At 33.2% G+C, this 23,047-nt stretch overlaps 2 protein-coding genes across 2 annotated transcripts in view; both read right to left on the bottom strand.

The window, feature by feature from the left end:
* LOC139530002 (receptor-type tyrosine-protein phosphatase alpha-like) overlaps positions 1-23,047 on the bottom strand; it is a 517,312-nt gene that overhangs the window by 34,814 nt on the left and 459,451 nt on the right. The window lies entirely within an intron of this gene.
* LOC139482501 (coadhesin-like) overlaps positions 2,517-23,047 on the bottom strand; it is a 57,363-nt gene continuing 36,832 nt past the window's right edge. Inside the window, exons 2-6 of the mRNA XM_071266416.1 lie at positions 22,583-22,834; positions 7,487-7,657; positions 4,825-4,995; positions 2,838-3,008; positions 2,517-2,635 (exon numbers count right to left, since the gene is read on the bottom strand). Coding sequence (XP_071122517.1) covers positions 2,517-2,635; positions 2,838-3,008; positions 4,825-4,995; positions 7,487-7,657; positions 22,583-22,834 — 884 coding nt within the window. The remainder of the gene's footprint in view (positions 2,636-2,837; positions 3,009-4,824; positions 4,996-7,486; positions 7,658-22,582; positions 22,835-23,047) is intronic.

Raw genomic sequence — 23,047 nt, forward strand, 5'->3', positions numbered from 1 at the left:
GTGTTCCTGTAGATGGTAGATTAATACATTGTTCGACCCTATATCATGTTTTACATAATTACTGACGGATTATCAAACGGATATTTTTATTGCAAATCCTTACCCTTATGTTTCACGCGAGTGTATTAATGTTTACGCCCCTAACCGGAAGTGATGATATTTTTTACGATTACTCCTACACAGAACATTCTTCGGTTACGCATGGTAAACTTTAAAGTCGCATAAACTGTATAATAGCATTTAAATTCTCCCTCATAAATTCGTCCGGAAGTAGGAGGCAAGTCAAAATGTAGGTTTGGTTTGCTCGCAGTAACTTATTTTCTGTGCGGTACAACATTTAATTATGATAATAAAACATTACAAATATATCCAAGCATCTAGCTATTCTAAACTAAATCATTATTAATAAATATGCAGAACGTGTCGTTACTTTGAAGTTACTGAGAGCACTTCGATACAAATTATCCAAGTATCGGACTTATATAATACTATAGAACCCCACCCGTATTGCCGTCTAAGAAATGCCCGTGCAGTACTAACTAAAGACTTATATATAGATACTATCCAATAAGTTGTTAATCCGCCATCATGGTTTCCATGAGGATTCCTAATTTTCATAACATTCGTTATTTTGAGGTAATAACCATGTTATTGATGTGGTACAATTTCCTGTGCTTTCTGCATTTAAACAATAAAAATGGTTAAAAGATCCGAGAGAACTCCATAGCAACAATTCCACTTATAACAATGTCGCATTTCACCATTGATATTCTTAGATTGTATGAAGGTGAGGATCATAATGCGCTAACACAATTAATGTTAGAACAGTAGGTTTTTTTTAAAGAGTTTTTATTCAATTATTAGGAAAACGTCGATTTGAGTGAACGCGGCTGATAAATTAAAATGTTTTCGACCCAAAACACTGTGCAAAATTATCATGACGGCGACATTACAGTGTAGGTCTTTCTACGGAAAAAGTGGAACGACCTATATATATATATAATATATATATACTTTAAATATGCTGTAAATAAAAAGGTACACAAAAGAACATATACATTATACAATATTACAAAGGTACATTTGACCTAATAATAATCAGAACAAAACCAATAAGTTGAAAGAACTGAAAATATAATTAGAATATCATCAAAAGGTTTTGCCACCGAAAAGTTGAAAGACCTAATAATCATAATAATATTAATATTACTTACCTGGACATACAAATTCATTACAATTCTCTAAGCCGGAACTCAATCCTTGACAATATAAACCGCTTCCTAAAGTCGGGGGATTGTTACAGGATCGTGTCTTTGTTTGCGTCCCAAATCCACAGGTTACAGAACAGGTATCCAAATATGACCATGTCGACCATCCCCCATTTACTAAAGTATATTTTGAAAATTAAATGGAATATTTGCATGAATGTACATGTGTGTATTTATGGAGGTGGGTAAAGACACACAGATTATATTTAACTTAAATATCTGAGTTTTTCACACATCTTGTCCTAATTTGTACGTGTTTGCATGATCAATATTTTCCGGAAGTCACGGTTGGTCATTTGCCGTCAGGGCCAAAATCGATATCAGCCATCAAAATCCAATATCGTGCATCCCATCTCATTTAAATCAAAAACATTTTTAATTTTTTTATTCATTCAAAGGTTTTTAAGATTTTTTTTGAAAATATTAAACATAATTTGATATATGCTTTCTGTGATATCCAGCTTGAAAATATGTGATGAATAAATTATCACATGTTATTTTCAATATTGGCCCTGGTATCAGCCTAGGTGCTATAGCCCTCTGGCTTGATTTGGGAGTATAGGGCTAATACCATGGCGAAAATCGGAAATGCCATGTAATAATCTATAATTATGATACACTAAGACTAAATAACATACGATTTTTATTGTATAATAATAGCATTAAATTAACGTAAATTCCATATTTTTCGAATTGGTGCTTAGCGGGCTGATATGAAAAGTTCATCACATGCTTCGATTGTTATCACATGCCTTTCCGTAACGTTATTGCATGGCATTCCGGTGATACTCTGCAAATTCCGGAAAATACACCTCAATGCTACGTTTTCAGTGAAAAACATTACAAAGTAGAGTACAAAATTTCAATTTGGATACTGGAAAGTATATTGGATAAAATAATTAAAAAAAAAAAACAAAAAAAAAACCCCAAAGAAACGAATTATTGAATAAATGCATTTTTTAAAGTTTCAAACATAACTTAGAAAGTTACTTTAAAAAAGTTAACTTTTCGAAACTGTTCATTATGTATATTTTTGTCGATTCGTCCACATTGAAACATTTTTCTTCTCCGTTGAGGCATATGCTAGAAAGATGTCGTATCGAATGTACTAAATTTTGGGTACGACGTCCGTGAACTTTTCACCCTTTGAACTTCTATTTGGGAACCACGTAAAAGGATCAATATATGAATCTGTTATTTTTCTCCATGGTTGAAGCTTATGATAAAAAGATCATAACAAGTCATTTTTCATATCGCATGTATTATCAGCCCTCGATCAATATCAGCCCGCGAGCCATGCGGCTCTTGGACTGATATTGAACCTAGAGCTGATAATACATGCGATATGAAAAATGCCATGTAAGAATCTGATAATATATTTCATAAAAAATGACTTTAAATGAACAATCATATAATCAAAGAACGATCATTTAAAGATTTGTTCTCTCTTTTAAAGTAACGATGCAAACAATGAATATATTAAATGAAGTCCCACTATATTGTACTTTACGAGAAAGTTATGTTATCATTTAAATAATACTGATCAAATATGATAATAATAATACTTACCTGGACATACAAATTCATTACAATTCTCTGAGCCGTAACTCAATCCTTGACAATATAAACCGCTTCCTAAAGGTGAGGGATTGTTACAGGATCGTGTCTTTGTTTGCGTCCCATATCCACAGGTTACAGAACAGGTATCCAAATATGACCATGTCGACCATCCACCATTTACTAAAATATATTTTAAGAATAATATGGAATGTTTGCATGTATGTACATGCATGTATTAATGAGTTATACCCTCAGTTTATCGCACCTTTTTGTTTCGCATCACGGTGCGTAGCTATTAGTTTCAGTCGACATACAAGCCATCCTGAATAAAGTACTTATCACATGATGGATTCTGATTGGTTGCATTGTGATGCGGCTGAGATATATAGCAACAGCTTTTGGCTTATATGAGATCGAGAATAACAGCCCTTTCTCGTCCAGGATAAGCAGCAAATGCCGGCAAAGTAACTATGTGTATATTTCTATTCCGGTCAACTGTCATTAATTCATGTTCGTTTTGTTATGCATATAATTCAAAGATACATTCAATATTGAAATATCATTTAATAATACGTGTTTATTTGCTTTGTTACTCTGCAATTTGCACGATTTGCTTTGCTAAACAATTTTCTTATACAATGTTTACAAAAATGCATTATCTGTATTTTATAACTTCTGACAGTATAGGTACACCTCCAGAGAGACACATACAAGAGTCGTGTCTAATTTTAATTCTTTTAATTTTCAACAAGTAAATTTACAATTTTCAAAAGCATGGGTGTATAACGCACACCGATTTTATATCAATCAGTTACATTTAATTAAATACCACATTTCCGTTACAAATTCAACCACCACATGCACACATATTACCTTAAATTATGATAGTTTTTGGAAAGCTCAAACTTGTGTACTAATGTGTTCGTTTTTGCATGGTCAATAAAAGCTGGAAGACAAGATAGGTAGATTTTGGACTCGGGGCCAATATCGATATCAGCCCTCGAAAATCCATATCGTGGCCCCGAATTTGACCTCCGATAGCCTGTCAATCAATACCTATTGATAATGTTGACTATTTGCCATCGGAACCAATATCGATATCAGACCTCGAAAAATTCATACCGTGCCCCCGAATTTATCTTCCGATAACCTTAATGTCAAAATTTTTTATTTTACTTTTTTTTATTCAAATGATTTTAAATTTTTGTTAAGAATATGAAACAAATATAAAATTGATATATGATTTCTTTGTTTTCCAGCTTGAAAACATGTGATCTATAGATTAGTACATGTCATTTCCATATTGGCCCTTGTATCAGTTCTGATGCTAAAGCCCTCAAGATTGATATGGCAGTCTAGAGCTGATATCATGGCCAATATGGGAATATATATGTAATTATCTATAAATATATGTCATAAGTAAAATGACTACAAATGAACAAGAATAAATTAGAAAGAACGATCACTTCATTGGATTCTTTTTCTCTCTCAGAGAAATGATGCATACAGTTATATTTTTTCCAATGTATTCCGATTAGAGTTTTCATTACAAGAAAGGTATGTTACCGTTAAGGATGTTCGTTTGTCATGTTTTGGAATTTTATCGTAATTCTCTGGTTTTATCCATTGAAATGCTTTAAAAAATGTGTGCCCATTGACCCCATTTTTTCCTTATATAAATCGTTTGCAAGTATAATTATAAGCCATTTGTAAAAGTCTGATAATCTTATTTATTTTTTAATAGTTTTTGAGAACTTTAACTTGTCAATGATAAAGTTATGAAAAAAACAAGAGAGAACATTTTCCCGCCAAAATGTCAATGGCTAATATCACAAAAACAAGCACATTGACCTCTATATATTTTTTTCTTTTTTGCTTCCTTTATTAATCTCTTATCAATATATACTATTTTTATGAAAAGCTATTTATTTTGAAACTGAGTAGTGAACTTACTTAAAATAATACTGATATCAAATATGACTATAATAATACTTACCTGGGCATACAAATTCATTACAATTCTCTGAGCCGTAACTCAATCCTTGACAATATAAACCGCTTCCTGAAGGTGGGGGATTGTTACAGGATCGTGTCTTTGTTTGCGTCCCAAATCCACAGGTTACAGAACAGGTATCCAAATATGACCATGTGGACCATCCACCATTTACTAAAGTATATTTTAAGAATAACAGGGAATGTTTGCATGTATGTACATGTGTGTATGTTTGAAGGTAGATAGGTAGGCAGGTAGGTACATGAAGGTATCGACACACATATAATATTTAACTTAAATCCTCAATTTATTACAAATTTTGCAAAAAAATGTACGTTTAGGCATCGTCATTACATGGACTAGCTAGAAGTCAAGGCTGGTTACTAGGTTCGATCGGGGCCAATATCAAAATCAGCCCTCGAAAATACATATCGAGCTCCAAATTTGACTTCCAGTTCCCTGTCAACCAAAAATTATTTATAAAGTTGGATCTATGCCATCGGAATTAAAATGCAAGGTACGCTACTGTCGATCGATTGATAGTTGGTTGCTAAACGTCCAGGGGCAAATATTTAATGCATAATTAACATGTAAAGAGCATGGCATTTTAGCTACAAGAGGCATTGGATTTAACGTCCCCACTCAGACCATACGGGACTTCTTACTTGTGCATCCCTATAAACCAAACGGACTCTCCACTTTAGCAATGATTTAAGTGTCGATCGGAACAAGACCAATAGCTACCTTAGAGAGGTTATGTCGAGGGAAGTGCACGACCGAAGAGACAGTTATGAATATGGAGAATACATATACACGTACGATGGAGTTCTAAATAGAACTTTTAGAATCATTTTAGAGAGATCTGACCTAATCAGTTCTAGGTAGAGCTGTCAGGATCAGTTCTAGTATACAACTGTCTAAAACTGTTCTAGGTAGAACTGTCCAAATCAGTTCTTGTCGTAGAAATGTCAGCAGAACTGACCAAATCAGTTCTAAAAGAGGGGCAAAAGATATCAGAGGAACAGTGAAACTCATAGATTGAAAAATAAACTGACAACGCCATGGCTAAAAATGAAAAAAACCCAGACAAATAATAGTACTCAAGAAACAAAATAGAAAACTAAATACTGAACAAAACGAACCCCACCAAACACTAGGGGTGGTCGCAGGTGCTCTGGAAGGTTAAGCAGATCCTGTTCAACATGTGGTACCCGTCGTGTTACTCATGTTATAACAAATCCGGTAAATGGTATAATTCAGTAGAACTGTCCGCAGAACTGACTAATTCAGTTCTAACTGTAGAACTGTCAGCAGAATTATCTAAAATTGTTCTAGCTGTAGAACCGACCAAAACCTGTCATGGATTGTAGAACAGTTTAAATGACGTCACTGCAGTTTTTTAATATATATATTATTATAATATTCTTTTGACTTATTTATATTTAAGACACATAGTTCTTAAAACTGTTGTATGGATAGAACTACTAACCAAATCAATTCTAGCCATAGAACTGACCGATTCAGTTCTAATCGTAGAACTGTTCTAGTCGTAAAACTGTTCTAGTAGTAGAACTGTTCTAGTCGTAGAACTGGTCGTAGAACTGTCAGGATCAGTTCTTGGTAAACTATCTAAATCAGTTTTAGGTTGTACTGTCTAAATCAGTTCTAGGTAGAACTGACCACATCAGTTCTAGGTTAGAACTGTTCTAGCTAGAACTGTCTTAAAGATGTCAGGATGACTGTCCTACAGACTGTCCTAAAACAGTTCTCCTGGCAGATTTTGACAGATTTGGTGAGAGGTTAGAAGTGATCTCCACGGTACGTGAATTTATGAAACATTTGCATTAAGAATGCATGGCCTTTTGATATCGTGCCCCTTCACATATTCATATTTCTTTATGTTTTGTGCACCACTTAGTCCGGTTCAAACCATAACTTGGTATATAATCTAAAACATTATTTATTTTGAACAGAACGTAAGAACGGACGGATGCACAGACCAGTTTATTTAATATCCCCTTACTTTGATAAGTTGGTTCTTATACAAAGATGATCACCATACTTAACAAAACTTTAATTAAATATTCCGTACATGTCAGTTTTTCATATTTGAAAAAAAAAACATTTTCAAATGTTTTAGTATTTTTGTTGAAAATATTAAACATAATTTGAAATATGCTTTCTTTGTTCTCGAGCTTGAAAACATGTGATCAATAGATTATTACATGTCATTTCCATATTGACCCTTGTATCAGTTCTCATGCTAAAGCCCTCAAGATTGGTATGGCAGTCTACAGCTGATACCATGGCAAATAAGGGAATATACATGTAGTTGGTATTATTTATAAATATATGTCATAAGTAAAAATTACTACAAATGAACAAGAATAAAATGGAAAGAACGATCACTTTATTGGATTTTTTACTCTCTCAGAGAAATGATGCAGACAGTAACTTTTTCCCCAATGTAATCCGATTAGAGTTTTCATTACAAGAAAGCCATGTAACCCTTATGGATGTTTGTTTATCATGCTTTGGATTTTTTGTCAAGATTTTCGGAATCCGCTGGTTTTATCCATTTGAATGCCTTCAAATATTTTGCCCATTGCCCATTTGTAGCCCTGAAAACAATACTGATCTCAAATATGAGAATGATATCACTTACCTGAACATGGAGAGGCATTACAATTGTCTGAGACAGAGCTCAATCCCGGACAATATTCTCCATTATTTGAAGGTGGGGGATTGGTACAGGAACGTGTCTTCGTTTGCGTCCCAGGTCCACAGGTTAATGAACAGGCATTCACATATGACCATGTCGACCATCCACCATTCACTAAGATATATTTAATATAATTGAATGTTTGCCTGTATGTACATGTATGTATTGATGAAGGTAGGTAGGCAGGTAGGTGTGTACGTATATACACACATATAATATTTAACTTATATCCTCAGTTTATTACATATTTTGTACTAATATGTACGTTTGTGCATGGTCAATACATGTAATTATTGATTTCAGGATTCGAAAATCCACATTTTGCCCCGAATTTAACTTCCGGTAACCTGTCAATCAAAAGTTATATATATAAGGTTGGCTATTTGCCATCGGGACAAATATCAATACATGTATCATCTCTCGATTGTCCATATCGTGGCCCCGAATTTGACTTCCGGTAATCTATCAATCAAAATCTGTTTATAAGGTTGACTTTTTGCCATCGGGGACAATATTGATACATGTACATGTTTCAGCCCTCGATATCAATATCGTGCCCCCGAATTTCACTTACAGTAACATGTCAACAAAAACTATTCATAAAGTTGGCTCTTTGCCATCGGAAATAAAGTGCAAGTAGCAACTGTCGATTGATTGATAAATGGTTGCTTAACGTTCAGTGGCAAATATTTCATGCATACTTAACATATAGATACCCACTCTGGCCGGACGGCACTGCGTACTTGGGTATCCACCACAACAAAAAGGACTCCACACTTTGGCAATGATTTAAGTGTCGATCGGAACAAGACCAATATGGGTCTTAAAGGTTATGTCGAGGCACGACATAAGAGACAATTATGAGTATATGATAGAAGATACATATACATGAACGTGTATTTATGGAAATATTGGCAATAAGAATGCATGACCTTGACCCATCGTGTCCCTTTATATATTCATTTTCTATATGTTAAGTACACCACTTAATCGGGTTCAAACCATAATTTGGTTTATAATCTTAAACGTTATATATTTTGAACAGAACGGAGGAATGGACGGATGCACAGATCAGTACATATAATATCCCCTGTCTTTCATAAGTTGGTCCTAAAGATAAGTTGATCATCAAACTTCAATCACATATTCCGTACATGTCAGTTTTTCATACGTATTTGTATAGGTTAAACGCCAAACGTTTTTTGAAATTATTTTTTAAGAGCAATGACGTTAAATTACGCAAACGTTTGCACGGGCTCTTCTAAAAATATATGCATCATCATGAACGAAGACAAGATATACAAACAATAACTGATTCAATAAAATGTAATCCTATTTTTTCTTGAAGATGCGTCCTCATCAATTCCATTTGATAAAATTCTACGGAAAGCCGACTTAAGTACTATTTGAAAGATGCATCATCGATCTCAATTTTTACATTTGACAAAAGTATCTTGAAAGCATTTAATAGAAGTACATGTATGCTTAAAAAATAAAAGTGGCAGAAGCAAGTCGTGCACACTTTTAATTTTACGGCGTGTTTGGAACTATATTTTTAATCTAATATAAATAAAAAATAAAAATATTATCATTTTTGTTTTTTAAATTATATTTAATTTAGCAGCTTTTAGACTTCATCGTTTGAGAGATGAATATGTAGGTCAAGTGAAATTACGAAGTAATGATGGGTGCATTTGTTTCGCAACAAATAAAAAAAGTAATTTCTTGTGAATGAAATCATTCCAAATTTAATGACAAAACATTTAAAGAATTAAAATTGTGGTTTGTGCTTATTTTGAATGAGTATCTATTGCAACACAGTATATGTATTCAACGAGCCAAAATCATGCAGTAAATGCTCCCCTCCGTTATCCTTCAATGTAATAGGTCTAGATATAGTCAGATATATTTGTTTTGTTGAGTAATGTCACTTTATTGGAAATCTCTATTATACGAATTATAATGGAAATAATGAATGTTTGTATGTTTTTATAAAATAATTAACTTGAGTTTACGAGCATAAAATTTATTGATTAGTAAATAAAAAAACATAGATAATTTGATTTATCATTGATGATTGTTGGTGTTGTAACAATACTTTTAAGCGCCACTTTTTGGGATATTTCGTGGTAGTCAGTTTTTATTAGTGGAGGAAGCCGGAGTGCTTCGAGAAACCGCTGACTTTCGATAGGAAAACTGACAATCCTAGTCAATTAAGATTACAGTGGAGTGCACCTGAACGAACGGGATTCGACCTCCAGATAATTGAAAGTAATGACCACTTCAATGGACTGTCATTTTGTTCTCTTGACAATATTGATGACGTAACCTGATATAGCTTCCAAGGTAGTCTCATTATGGTATTTGGAATTTCTACTATTATTTTATAATAATATAAACAATAATAATAATAATAATAATAATAATAATAATAATAATAATAATAATAATAATAATAATAATAATAATAATAATGATAACTAGATTTGTAATTGCCAGCAATAACGGATGGCATCCTAGCACATCATTGCCAGGCATACGGCAGCCATTTTGAAAATTCCAAAGTCAAGGAGCTTATCTATGTTTGTTAACATTGTTGTAAAATTTCATCTGGTTTGGAGCATTTTGATATTTTTGATATTTTTGCTGTTTCCATGGTTACGGTTACCATTTTCAAAATTCCAAAATCAGGTGCCACTTTGGGACATGCCATGTAATATCACAATAAATTTTCATTAGATTTGATCTGATACTCCTTAATAAAATGCAGCTTTAATGAATTTCCCATAGGGCTAATGCTAAACTATTGCCCTGAGTTCATTACAATGGCGGCCATGTGAGAAGTTCTGAATAGTGTCTGCACATTTAGGCATGCCAAGTAACATTTTCATAAAGTTTCATCCAGTTACGACTTATAATGAAAGATTTAGATTTTTTTTCTCCACATTTTAGCAGCTTTCTTGGTAGCCATCCTGTCCTTCCAAAGTCAGAGAACAACATCACATGGTGGTCAACATTATAGCATAGAAAGTTCCAATAACTTTGGTCCATTTAATTTCCAGAACTGTCCCGGAGAAAATTAGTGGAACAAAAATAATAATTATTAAAATAAGAAAACAAAAGAACCGTAGAATAACAAAATGTCACTCCAACTCCATTGAGGGTGCCATTACAATAATAATACTTACCTGTACTATCATAATAGTGTAAATAGAATCCATCGCATTAACCAATCAAAATTTTTCATTTTAACATGAAGTATATATAATAATGAATAACATATAATTTTTTTACAAAATGAATTGTTGAATATCCTTAAAAGTCATCGAAGGTACCAGGCTTTTTTGATAAACCAGACACGCGTTTTGTCTACACACGACTTATCAGTGACACTTAGATCAAAATAGTTGGAAAGCCTAACGAGAATAAAGTTAAAGAGAATTGAGGACCCAAAATTCCAAAACGTTGTGCACAATACGGCTAAGGTAGTCTATGCCCGGGGTAAGAAACTCCCTAAGTATTTCGAATAATTTCTACTTCGCAAACAATACATTTATGAAAATAACCATATAATTAACATAAATTTCAACACCAAAGTGCTAAATACTTGGCGGCTGGCAATTTATACTGAATACATATCTTAAAATGAACTTTTGAATTGGCAACAGTCAATCAAAACTACCGATAAATCGAATAAGTAAATTAAACAAAACTGACTTGAAAACAAATGCCTACCAGAAAAAAAGTACGAATTAATACTAGTTAAAGCAGTGATATGTTGAATCAATTCCGAAAACTTATCTACAAGATTCTGTCACTTTTTTTGTGATTGACTAAAACAAAAAGTAATCTTTGACACAAACTTGACACAAAAAGGAAACGCGCATTTTATTTACTGTCAATTTAAGTAGACGTCCTAGCATTAAAGTTATTTCTTCTAACAAACGTTCATTTGAAAACATTTGAAAACTTTATCATAGATAATTTCATTATAAAAGTGGGACGAAAGATACCAAAGGGACGGTCAAACTCATAAATCTAAAACAAACTGACAACGCCATGGCTAAAAATAAAAAAGACAAACAGAAAAACAATAGTACACACGACACAACATAGAAAACTAAAGAATAAACAACACGAACCCCACCAAAAACTAGGGGTGATCTCAGGTGCTCCGGAAGGGTAAGCAGATCCTGCTCCACATGTGGCACCCGTCGTGTTGCTTATGTGATTACAAATCCGGTAAATAGTCTAATTCGGTAGGTCATATTCATGAAAGGGAAGGGAATTGTAGTTACGACGTAAGGAACATATCCGATATCATTTGTGAAACGGTTATTCCATAACGGTCAACCAACTCGTAATGGCGTCCGTAAAATTTACAAACGGATGATTTCAACTTCACCATTTGGAATTCTTGGTTTAATAGCTTCCTTGTGAGCAGCAAACCTCTATCATTAAACCATTGTGGTGACGTCAGTCTATTCATTTACAGTGGATTCTTTTTCTTGAATCAACGCTTCCTAAATCCGTCGCTGAAATGGACTCACCAGATTATATTCTATTATTTCCTTTGTGTGCCTAATATCATTAAGTTTTAATTAACAAATTTCCTGATTTCTGTTCACTAATGGAATTATTTTTAAAAACTTACCTTTAATTTTTGTAATTTCTATATGCCTTCACTGGGAATCGAACCCGTCCATAAATTGTGTGAATTGTTACTGACATTAATATATCGACGAAACCTCTGGGCTACCAATCGGTTACGATTTAAAAGTATATTTTATATATATGAATGAATATATGATATACATCGGTACAACGGACACACATGGCTTCTACCTTTATATATACATAATAGGTAATCGTATAGTATGAGTTGTTAGCCACGAGGTTTCGTAGTTACGATAAAATAAAGATAAAACAAAAGAAGTTACGATAAATGAGTTAATAAAGCTAAAGACTTGTCTGTTTAGGTTCGAATCCCTGAATTCTCTTTGTTGTTCCAATAGTCTAGATTTCCAGTTTTTGTTCTTGTTTTGAATGTTAGTGTGGATAATTTGTTAAAAAAAAAAGCGTTTTGGTCGTTTATTATCGGATAATGGTTGGCTATTCCATATGTTTCAAACAAAACAAAACTGGATTGCATAATATTGGTCCATTTTTGTTTTATAAATTAATGTTATATGATTTCATCTGTTTTACTACATAATTTTACAAATTTTAATTCACAAATTCCTATGCTAGAAAATCGTGATATGTCTTGAATTAGGCTTATTGCTAGAAATTTTGGAAACATACTTATTATATGCACTATATATAATGTTTTTTGTCGGGTTGTTGTCCCTTTGACTCATTCTCCATTTCCATTAAGATCAATTCAAATAGAAATAAGTTCGAATATGTCTTATTTTGTAAAAACAGATAACATTCGGATACCTGATGATATGAAGATCTTTCAGGGCAGACGTGTTGTGTTATAATATATTCGTATTTTATTAACCATTTAATTGTGATATCTAGTTTATTGTAATAGATCGTTTGACACGATTACGTGGTTATTTCAACTCACTTTCAATACCTTCTAATTAAGAATAGGCGTTAATTTTCAAAAGATATTATCACAATAGTTTAAGTGATAGATACAATGGATAAGCGTTGATTCTGTTTGGAGAGCGTTATACAACTACTTTCCAGTGTTTAGTGTTTATTTAGAAATAACTTGGTCCTTAAAAAAACGGTGTCTAGAACATTATGCAGGGAACTCATATTCATTTTAACTTAATTTCATGATACTTGAAAAATAAAAGAAACCTACTAATAAAATAAACATAAAAGACACGTGTCACACTTAATCCACCCCATTTTTATTGCCATTGAATACAAAATTTGAATAAAATTTCAGATAAAATCAACAATGAAATGAATAGTTCATTTGCCTTATTATGATCCTTTAGCAATGATAGACAAATACAAAATGTGTTTATTATTAGTTACATAGTCTGCTAGTGACCTAATACGGTATATATGGGCCAGTAAATTCCATATGGGGTGAGAGCGAAGCCATATATACCGTATTACGTCACTAGCACACTATGTAACGAATTTATCTTACCGACTATCTTAACGTGTGAAATTAAGAATAGTGGTTCTCAAAATGAGCAAGCCTTCAATACTATTAGCAGTAAGAAAATACTTCCATTGATCCTACAAAAACAGATGCCAACAACAACGACTTATAAGGTTTATATGCTATCACCAGCTGGATTGTCCTGTGCTTCGAACGACACCAGGAACAAAATTGTAATGTTTTGATTAATATTCATATTTTCCACTTTTTATTCACTTTTCTTTTATTGAAAGGAAGTTATCATGGTGTTTAGTTGCTGTATGACCACTTATTATATTTGCATAATCAGACTCCTCCTCACAGTTGTAGCATTTAGTTATTTTCGGTTTCCATTACTTAAACAATAAAATAAATAATACAAGATACAAGACAAATAGATAATAAAATATCTAAGATGCATACTCTTTAAGTTTTTAGAATTAACATACATCCCATCTTATACAATATATGTATGTACGTCTCAATTCGAATTGTCTATGCTTATGTTCCGGACCATATGTGTATAAGAACCATACGCATATGGTCACGACCATATGCGTATACTCATGTGGTCAAACTTTACGCGTATGGTCGGACCATATAATAGATATAGTTATTTTCGGTATGAGTGCCAATGAGACAACTCTCCATCCAAATAACAATTTATAAAAGTAAACCATTATAGGTCAAGGTACGGCCTTCAACACGGGGCCTTGGCTCACACCGAACAACAAGCTATAAAGGGCTCATAAAACAACTAGTTTACATGTATAAAGAACTTCAACTTGTCAATGATAAAGCTATGAAAAGTCAAAAGAGAATATTTTCACGCCAAAATTTCAATGACTAATATCTCGTAAACAAGCACGGTGATCTTCATATTGTTTATGCTCTTTGGATTCGATTATTATTCCCTATCAATATAAACTAGTGTTTTGAAAAGTTAATTATTTTGAAACTGAGAAGCGAACTCCCTTAATTTTTCAATCTCAGCGAGAAGTATGCACCTTCTCATAACACGACTGCTATATCTCCGTGTGCTTAGTTATATTTATTATACATATATTCGTTCTTTTGCTTATGATCTAGTGTCTTATTACTACTACTATTGTATAATATACAAAATATCTGTTTTGACTATAATATCAATATTTTTTTATAATTATATTAATGTCTTTGATCTACTCTGGGTATATATAATTTTGTTGACATTATAACCAACAGGATGGATAATATCGAAACAAGTATTCCTATTCAAATTGCAAACTTAATGGATATCAAAGTGTCTGAGGAATTAAAAAAGGTAACCTATAAATTTCAAGAGGATATAAAAGTGGTATCTAGTCTCGAAAAATCTTATGCAGATGTATTGAAACAAAAATCCGTTGTAAACGACGAACAGTTGCTTGTCATAAGAAATTTACCGCAGACCGAACCGAAAATGTGTCAAAAAAGCAACTGCATTGATCAAGGATGGTTTAGACTTAAGGATGTTGAACCGGTATCGGCGGAGCGTAAATTTGTTAATCGCCGCGGAAAACATGGTGTTGTTGTAGTTTGCTTTGCATCTGCAGAAGACAAGCGAAAAGTTTGTAGAAAAAGAGTATAACTTAAAGAATCTCGGAATTTTAAAAATGTATTCATTGAACATTCAATTTCTAAAACGCAGCGGATTTTAAATGCTGGCCCGAGACATATTGTGAAAGCTATTGGCGAACATAAGTTAGATATCAAGGGAAACGTTGTGAGACCGAAATTCGATAAAAACAGACAGAGAGGTGAAGAAGATAGGTCCGTAAACAACACATCACCAAAAACACCTTGAAAATCAACAAGACAGACATGCGAAATCGAAAAATAACGAGCAAAGTCGAAATTATAACGGACGTGGTCGTGGAAACAACAGTCGTGGAAGAAGTCTGCATTTCGACAGAAGTCAGCATTTCGACTGAAGTCAGCATTCCGGAAGAGGAGGTAGAAAATAGTTATCGTGCGGATTTTGGGATGTTAATGGATGGAATACCAATGTACATAGTGAAAAGTTTAACTTTTTAAACTCATGTTTTAAATGTTATAATCTGCATATGATTGGAATTGCGGAAACGCATTCAACCGGTAATAAAGGCATACAAGTGGATGGATACAACTGGTTCGGTTTTAATCGTAAAAACATTCACGTGCGTGCGAAAACTGGTTCTGGTAGGGACGGACTTTTAATTCGCAATAATAGTTGCAGTCAATTTAATGTTGAAATAATTGACAATGGCACAGATGGAATATTATGGGTGATATTTGAGGATAAAAACTGTTTACAGAACTTTTTCTGTGTCTGTGTAATATATTTACCACCTGAAAACTCCACACGGGCAGGAAACGTGAACGAATTTTTTGAAACATTAATGACAAAAATATACACCCTTCCTCAAGGGTCTCCTTTTTATTTGTGTGGCGATTGGAATAGTAGATGTTCCGATTCGAATGCTGGAATAGACAGTGTACCCGAAAGACATGTAATTGACTTTCATCATAATGGCTATGGTAGTACTTTTTGTGATTTCTTAATTGACGTAAACGGTTGTATCTTAAATGGGCGCAAAACAGTTAAAAACGACTTTACGTTTGTATCTTCACGTAGTAGTAGCGTCATAGATTACTTTGTAGTACCATACGAAATGCTTGAATGTTTCGATAATTTCAAGGTAACTAGAACAAGCGAAATAATTAATGAAACTTGTGCCATCGGTAAATACGATCTGACCAGAATAGTTCCGGATCACTCTTTCCTGTCGTTGGACTTCACGTTGAATTTTTGTTCAGGAATTATAACAAACAACTTGAATATATCTCAAAATGTACGTGAAACAACCAAATACGATACACGCAATCTATCCGATGATTGGCTCTTAACTAGTTCTGCTATTTCTGAAATTAATGTGCTTATTCACCACTTGGAATCTTCTGAGGCCAATCAAGACAACATTGAACGTGTGTACGAAGATTTCGTGAGCGCAATAAAAAACGAGATGTCTTCAAAACTTCAATCCAAAACGATACGAATACATGATGGAGCTAGTAATAAATATATTTATTAAAGTTACGTACACCGGTACATGTATGTAAACATTACCACGTGTATTTGTTTATAACTATACACGTGTTGAAAGTATATAATAGGTTAAATGTTTTTCATTGGTCGAGTTAGAACTGACCATAATATTTGAATAAGGTCAATTTCGTGCTATACTTTTGGTGGTTGTGCGAATTAAAATTATTGTCATTCGAGGTTCGCTTTTGGTGCAGTAAAGTTTCCCACCCTCCCATCCGACTTGATGTATTTTTCTGATGTTATTCTTGTTTATTGTGAATAATGTGTGTAAAAAACAGAATCTTTAAATTGATTCATAATGTTTTTGAGTGCATAATGAAAATTGCTTTTATCTTTGTAGATTGTTTTTTGTGTTCGTTACCTGCAGCGGCCTATACAGGCAGTAACAGATGAACATTCAGTATTTTGCATTTGTCTTTAATAAAATTAAAGCTTTGCTGCACACTGTCAGGCGAGCTGATTCCATACAAAGGTGTTGAGTTTATTTTTGTAAATAATTTATGTTCGCTTGAAGTTATGAATTAGAACATAAAAAGAGAAAGTGTAGGAAACCATGGTGGAATGATGACGTAACAATTTTCTGGAATGAAGCGTGTATTTCTGAGAAAAAAAATCGATAAAATGTAAAAATCGAAATCAAAAGAAAGAGTTTCGCATTTGTTTTATAAATGAGCGAAAAGTATTTGATTATGCTGTGCAAAGCTCAAAACGTCAGTACTGGTATATGTTTCAAGAAGATTTGGATAACTCTTGTAAAAATCCAAAAGAATATTGGAAGCAGATTGGTAGAATTGGTGTTCGAGCGGCAAAAAGGTATTCCTATGGAGGTGAAACTTAGTGATGGGTCTATTTCGGGTAATAAAAATGATATATCATATAAATGGAAATCTGAGTTTTCTAATCTGTATAATAGAAAATGGAATAATTATGATTATGACTTAACTAATCAATCTGTACTTGATGATATGCTTGACTGTGAGATTTCAGTTGAAGAAGAAGTTTTGAACGCTCTACTGTCTTCAAAAAACGGAAAAGCTCCTGGTTTTGATGAGATTCCCGTTGAACCATATAAGAATCAGACAACCTTAATGGCATTAACTAGAATGTTTAATGTTTGTTATAACTCTGTCGTATCGCGGCTTGAATTTAGCGCCAACTTCTTATAAACTCTATTGTGGTGTTCTAAATGTACGTTTAACATGTTTAACACACAAACTAGATCACATTGACTTCATGCATGATGAGCAAAATGGCCTCAGAAAAGGTAGAAATACATTGGACCATATAAGTACTTTAACAAACATTATTGAGACACGACAACTTCGAAAACTTTCAATTTATATTGCATTTATTGACTTTAAAAAGGCCTATGATTGGATTAATAGAGATTTATTGTTTTGTAAACTACAGTCATTAGGAATAAGTTCTAAAATGCTTCAGGCAATACATTCATTATATCTATATCACAGAAATGTTCCGTCTTGTGTCAAGATTAACGGTAATTTTACTGTATGGTTTAACGTAAATTGGTGCTTAAAACAAGGGTGTATATTATCGCCATTATTGTTCAACATTTTGCATAAACGATTTAATTGATTTACAAAAACTGTTAGATACACTCAATACATGGTGCAATAAAAATGATATGACAGTTAATTTAGATAAGTCAAACATTGTACATTTTAGAACACAGTCTGTGTCTAGAACTATTTTTCAATTTTTATTTAATGGTAAAAAAAAGATACAGTATCTCATTATAATTATCTTACTTTTTACTGAATTTTTGAGTTATGATGATATGGCAAAAGCGGTAGTAAAACCCGCTAGTAGATCATTAGGGCTATTAATATCCAAGTGTAAAGCAAACGGAGGTTTTCAGTAATCCGTATTTACAAAACTTTTTGATTCATTAGTTTGGTCTGTTATTGAATATGGCGGTACGAAGGATTTATAATGTATGAATAGTGTGAAGAATAGAGCCATGCGCTTTTTTATGGGTGTCGGAAAATAAACACCAAATTTGTCATTATATGGTGATAAGGGCTGGATCCCTTGTAGTATTAAGCAATGGTCTTTTGTATTTTGAAACAGGTCACGATTAACAAAAATGTGTTATGAGAGGTTGAATAAAAAGTGTTTTTATGGAGTAATTCCTACCGAAAGGGTAGAATAAAAAATTGGAAATTTAGAGGAAATACCAAATGTATTAGCCTTGGTATGAATGATTAATGTAATACTAATTAAATTCTAAGTAAGAATGAGATAAAAGGTATCAACAATGTATTATTTGAAAATTCTGAGCAGGAGTGGTTAATAAAATTGATGTCTTATCTACAAGTAAATTACGAACGTACAGATAATTCAAATGTGTATATGGTGTTGAGAACTATTTGCTTAAAAATATGCCTGGTAGATACAGAAGTGCTATGTCTAAATTTCGGTGTGGTGTTGCACCTATAAGAATAGAAACAGGAAGATACGAGAATTTATGATTATATTACAGGTTGTGTTTAATCGTAATGATATTGAAAATGAAAAACATGTTTATTGCAATGTCCAATATATGCAGATTTACGTGATAGCTTTTTAATCGTGCTAGTCACTTAGAGAATCGTTTTATTAGTATGCTTGATGATGAAAAACTTATGTTTAATAATGATGATATACAATTTTATACTGCCAAAATCTGCCATGATATACTGTTAAAAAGAAAAAGTGTTGTATATGTTTAATGATTGTATATAAGTTACTTTTACATGGTTTGTGTCAATATGTTTTACATGTAATCAGGTTCTCATTACTCTTTTTTGAGTGTTTTATGTATAAGCTGAAATTAACCTTTTATATAGGTCGATGTAACACAAAGGTTTAATACGTGTATATATATATATATATATATAGAGTCTATAAGAATCTACCAACCAGTAAACTTAATAGGCAAAGAGAAAATCGGGAAAGGTTTTGGATAAAAACACTGGGTGTCCTCCATCCAGATGGAATCAATAGAAAGAAATAATTAAATTTACAGTCTAGTGTTTATATTATTATATTCAGGATTTTGGATTAAAATCAATCGACCAAAACTTACCTGTATTATTAGTGATCTATGTTTACACCTTATACATTATATCTCATTATTGTTAAAACTTTTGTCACCGAAGAAGGCCATTTGTTGAGCCGAAATATTTGCAATTATTGTATAATTTATATCATCTGTTCAGTTTTTCCATCTTTGTGCAATGATATTCAACACTTTTTAGTGTTTTGTTTTCCATCTATTTATCGGTATTGTTACACAATCTTTCAGACTCATATATATATATATATATATATATAAGTACGTCTGAGTCAGTGACAACTCTACAACAGATGTATCCATCGGATCGCCATCAATGATGGTGATACATGGCTGTGTACATAATGTATATACAACTCGTCTAAACATCAACCCAACAATGTTAGATCTGTAAATTTGCTTTCGCAAATTTTTGGTTCTTCCCTCGCCGGGATTCGAACCCATGCTAATGTGATATCCCGCTAGACCACACGACGTGGAAAGGTAACACATGCCCACCGAAAGCTCTTTTTTTGAGAGCCCAGGTGGTCGTGTGGTCTAGTGGGACGGCTGCAGTGCAGGCGATTTGGTGTCACGATATCACATTAGCATGGGTTCGAATCCCGGCGAGGGAAGAACCAAAAATTTGCAAAAGCAAATTTACAGATCTAACATTGTTGGGTTGATGTTTAGACGAGTTGTATATACATTATGTACACAGCCATGTATCACCACCATTGATGGCGATCCGATGGATACATCTGTTGTAGAGTTGTCACTGACTCAGACGTACTTATGAATATAATTATTTTCTGTGACTGTATATTACATTAATTTGTAGGATCCTTTACTATAGATAATTTAGCTGATCTGTAACAATAACATCTTCATGCCTTATATATCATGTACTGTAGTACGCCGCTAGATTAAAACTGACGTGGAAAGGTAACACATACCCACCGAAAGCTCTTTTTTTGAGAGCCCAGGTGGTCGTGTGGTCTAGCGGGACGGCTGCAGTGTAGGCGATTTGGTGTCACGATATCACATTAGCATGGGTTCGAATCCCGGCGAGGGAAGAACCAAAAATTTGCGAAAGCAAATTTACAGATCTAACATTGTTGGGTTGATGTTTAGACGAGTTGTATATATATATATATATACAACTATATATATACAACTCGTCTAAACATCAACCCAACAATGTTAGATCTGTAAATTTACAGATCTAACATTGTTGGGTTGATGTTTAGACGAGTTGTATATATATATATATATATATACAACTCGTCTAAACATCAACTCATAGACGAGTTGTATATATATATATATATATATATACTCATAGACGAGTTGTATATATATATATATATATACAACTCGTCTAAACATCAACCCAACAATGTTAGATCTGTAAATTTGCTTTCGCAAATTTTTGGTTCTTCCCTCGCCGGGATTCGAACCCATGCTACTGTGATATCGTGACACCAAATCGCCTGCACTGCAGCCGTCCCGCTAGACCACACGACCACCTGGGCTCTAAAAAAAAAGAGCTTTCGCTGGCCATGTGTTACCTTTCCACGTCAGTTTTAATCTAGCGGCGTACTACAGTACATGATATATAAGGCATGAAGATGTTATTGTTACAGATCAGCTAAATTATCTATAGTAAAGGATCCTACAAATTAATGTAAGATACAGTCACAGAAAATAATTATATTCATAAGTACGTCTGAGTCAGTGACAACCCTACAACAGATGTATCCATCGGATCGCCATCAATGATGGTGATACATGGCTGTGTACATAATGTATATACAACTCGTCTAAACATCAACCCAACAATGTTAGATCTGTAAATTTGCTTTCGCAAATTTTTGGTTCTTCCCTCGCCGGGATTCGAACCCATGCTACTGTGATATCGTGACACCAAATCGCCTGCACTGACGTACTTATGAATATAATTATTTTCTGTGACTGTATCTTACATTAATTTGTAGGATCCTTTACTATAGATAATTTAGCTGATCTGTAACAATAACATCTTCATGCCTTATATATCATGTACTGTAGTACGCCGCTAGATTAAAACTGACGTGGAAAGGTAACACATGGCCAGCGAAAGCTCTTTTTTTTTGAGAGCCCAGGTGGTCGTGTGGTCTAGCGGGACGGCTGCAGTGCAGGCGATTTGGTGTCACGATATCACAGTAGCATGGGTTCGAATCCCGGCGAGGGAAGAACCAAAAATTTGCGAAAGCAAATTTACAGATCTAACATTGTTGGGTTGATGTTTAGACGAGTTGTATATACATTATGTACACAGCCATGTATCACCATCATTGATGGCGATCCGATGGATACATCTGTTGTAGGGTTGTCACTGACTCAGACGTACTTATGTATATATATCTCTCGTAACTCCTTTTAAAGTGACTTATGTATACGCTGTTGTTTATATATTTATATGTTTAAGATATATATATATATATATATATACAACTCGTCTAAACATATATATATATATATATTTGTTAAGTATATGTTGTTTTAATCAGTCTCTCGTAACTCCTTTTAAAGTGACTTATGTATACGCTGTTGTTTATATATTTATATGTTTAAGATGTATGTACATACGGTGAGACTTTAATCAAGTATTTTGTCTTGTCATTTTTGTCTATATCTTAGATTGTCCAAGGAAATCAACTTAATTAATCAATTCAATAAAGCTATCCAATTAGACAAACTACAGTTATTATTTTAATGACAAACCTTTCACTTCTAATTCGATAGGAGTTTCTATTCCACTTGGACTGCCATCACTTCTAAGTATTACACATTGATAAAATCCACTGTCGTTTTGATTTGTGTTGTGTATTGTTAGACTCCTCCCTGAAATACTGTACTTTAAAGAGGTTTGAATAATCTGGTAGGAACCACTAATCAACTTTTCCCATTTATAGGACGCATCTTCTGTATAGCAATTCATAGTTGCGTCAGCCCCAAAATCAGTTACCATAACCTCTAAAAAATATATATGATTTGATTAAGGTGGTACCTAACACTTTGACTAAAATTAATTTGGCTCGTTTAATTTTCTTAAAATTTTTACAAAGTATTTACTTTGACCCTTTGACAAAAATATAAAAAAAATCAAAATATTTGAACCAACCGTTTTATCAGAAAAATTACACTGGTTATATAGCAGTTTGACAAACACCAATTTTGGTCATTGAA

The sequence above is a fragment of the Mytilus edulis genome, chromosome 7 (assembly GCF_963676685.1).
Source record: "Mytilus edulis chromosome 7, xbMytEdul2.2, whole genome shotgun sequence".
NCBI classification, from domain to species: Eukaryota; Metazoa; Mollusca; class Bivalvia; order Mytilida; family Mytilidae; genus Mytilus; species Mytilus edulis.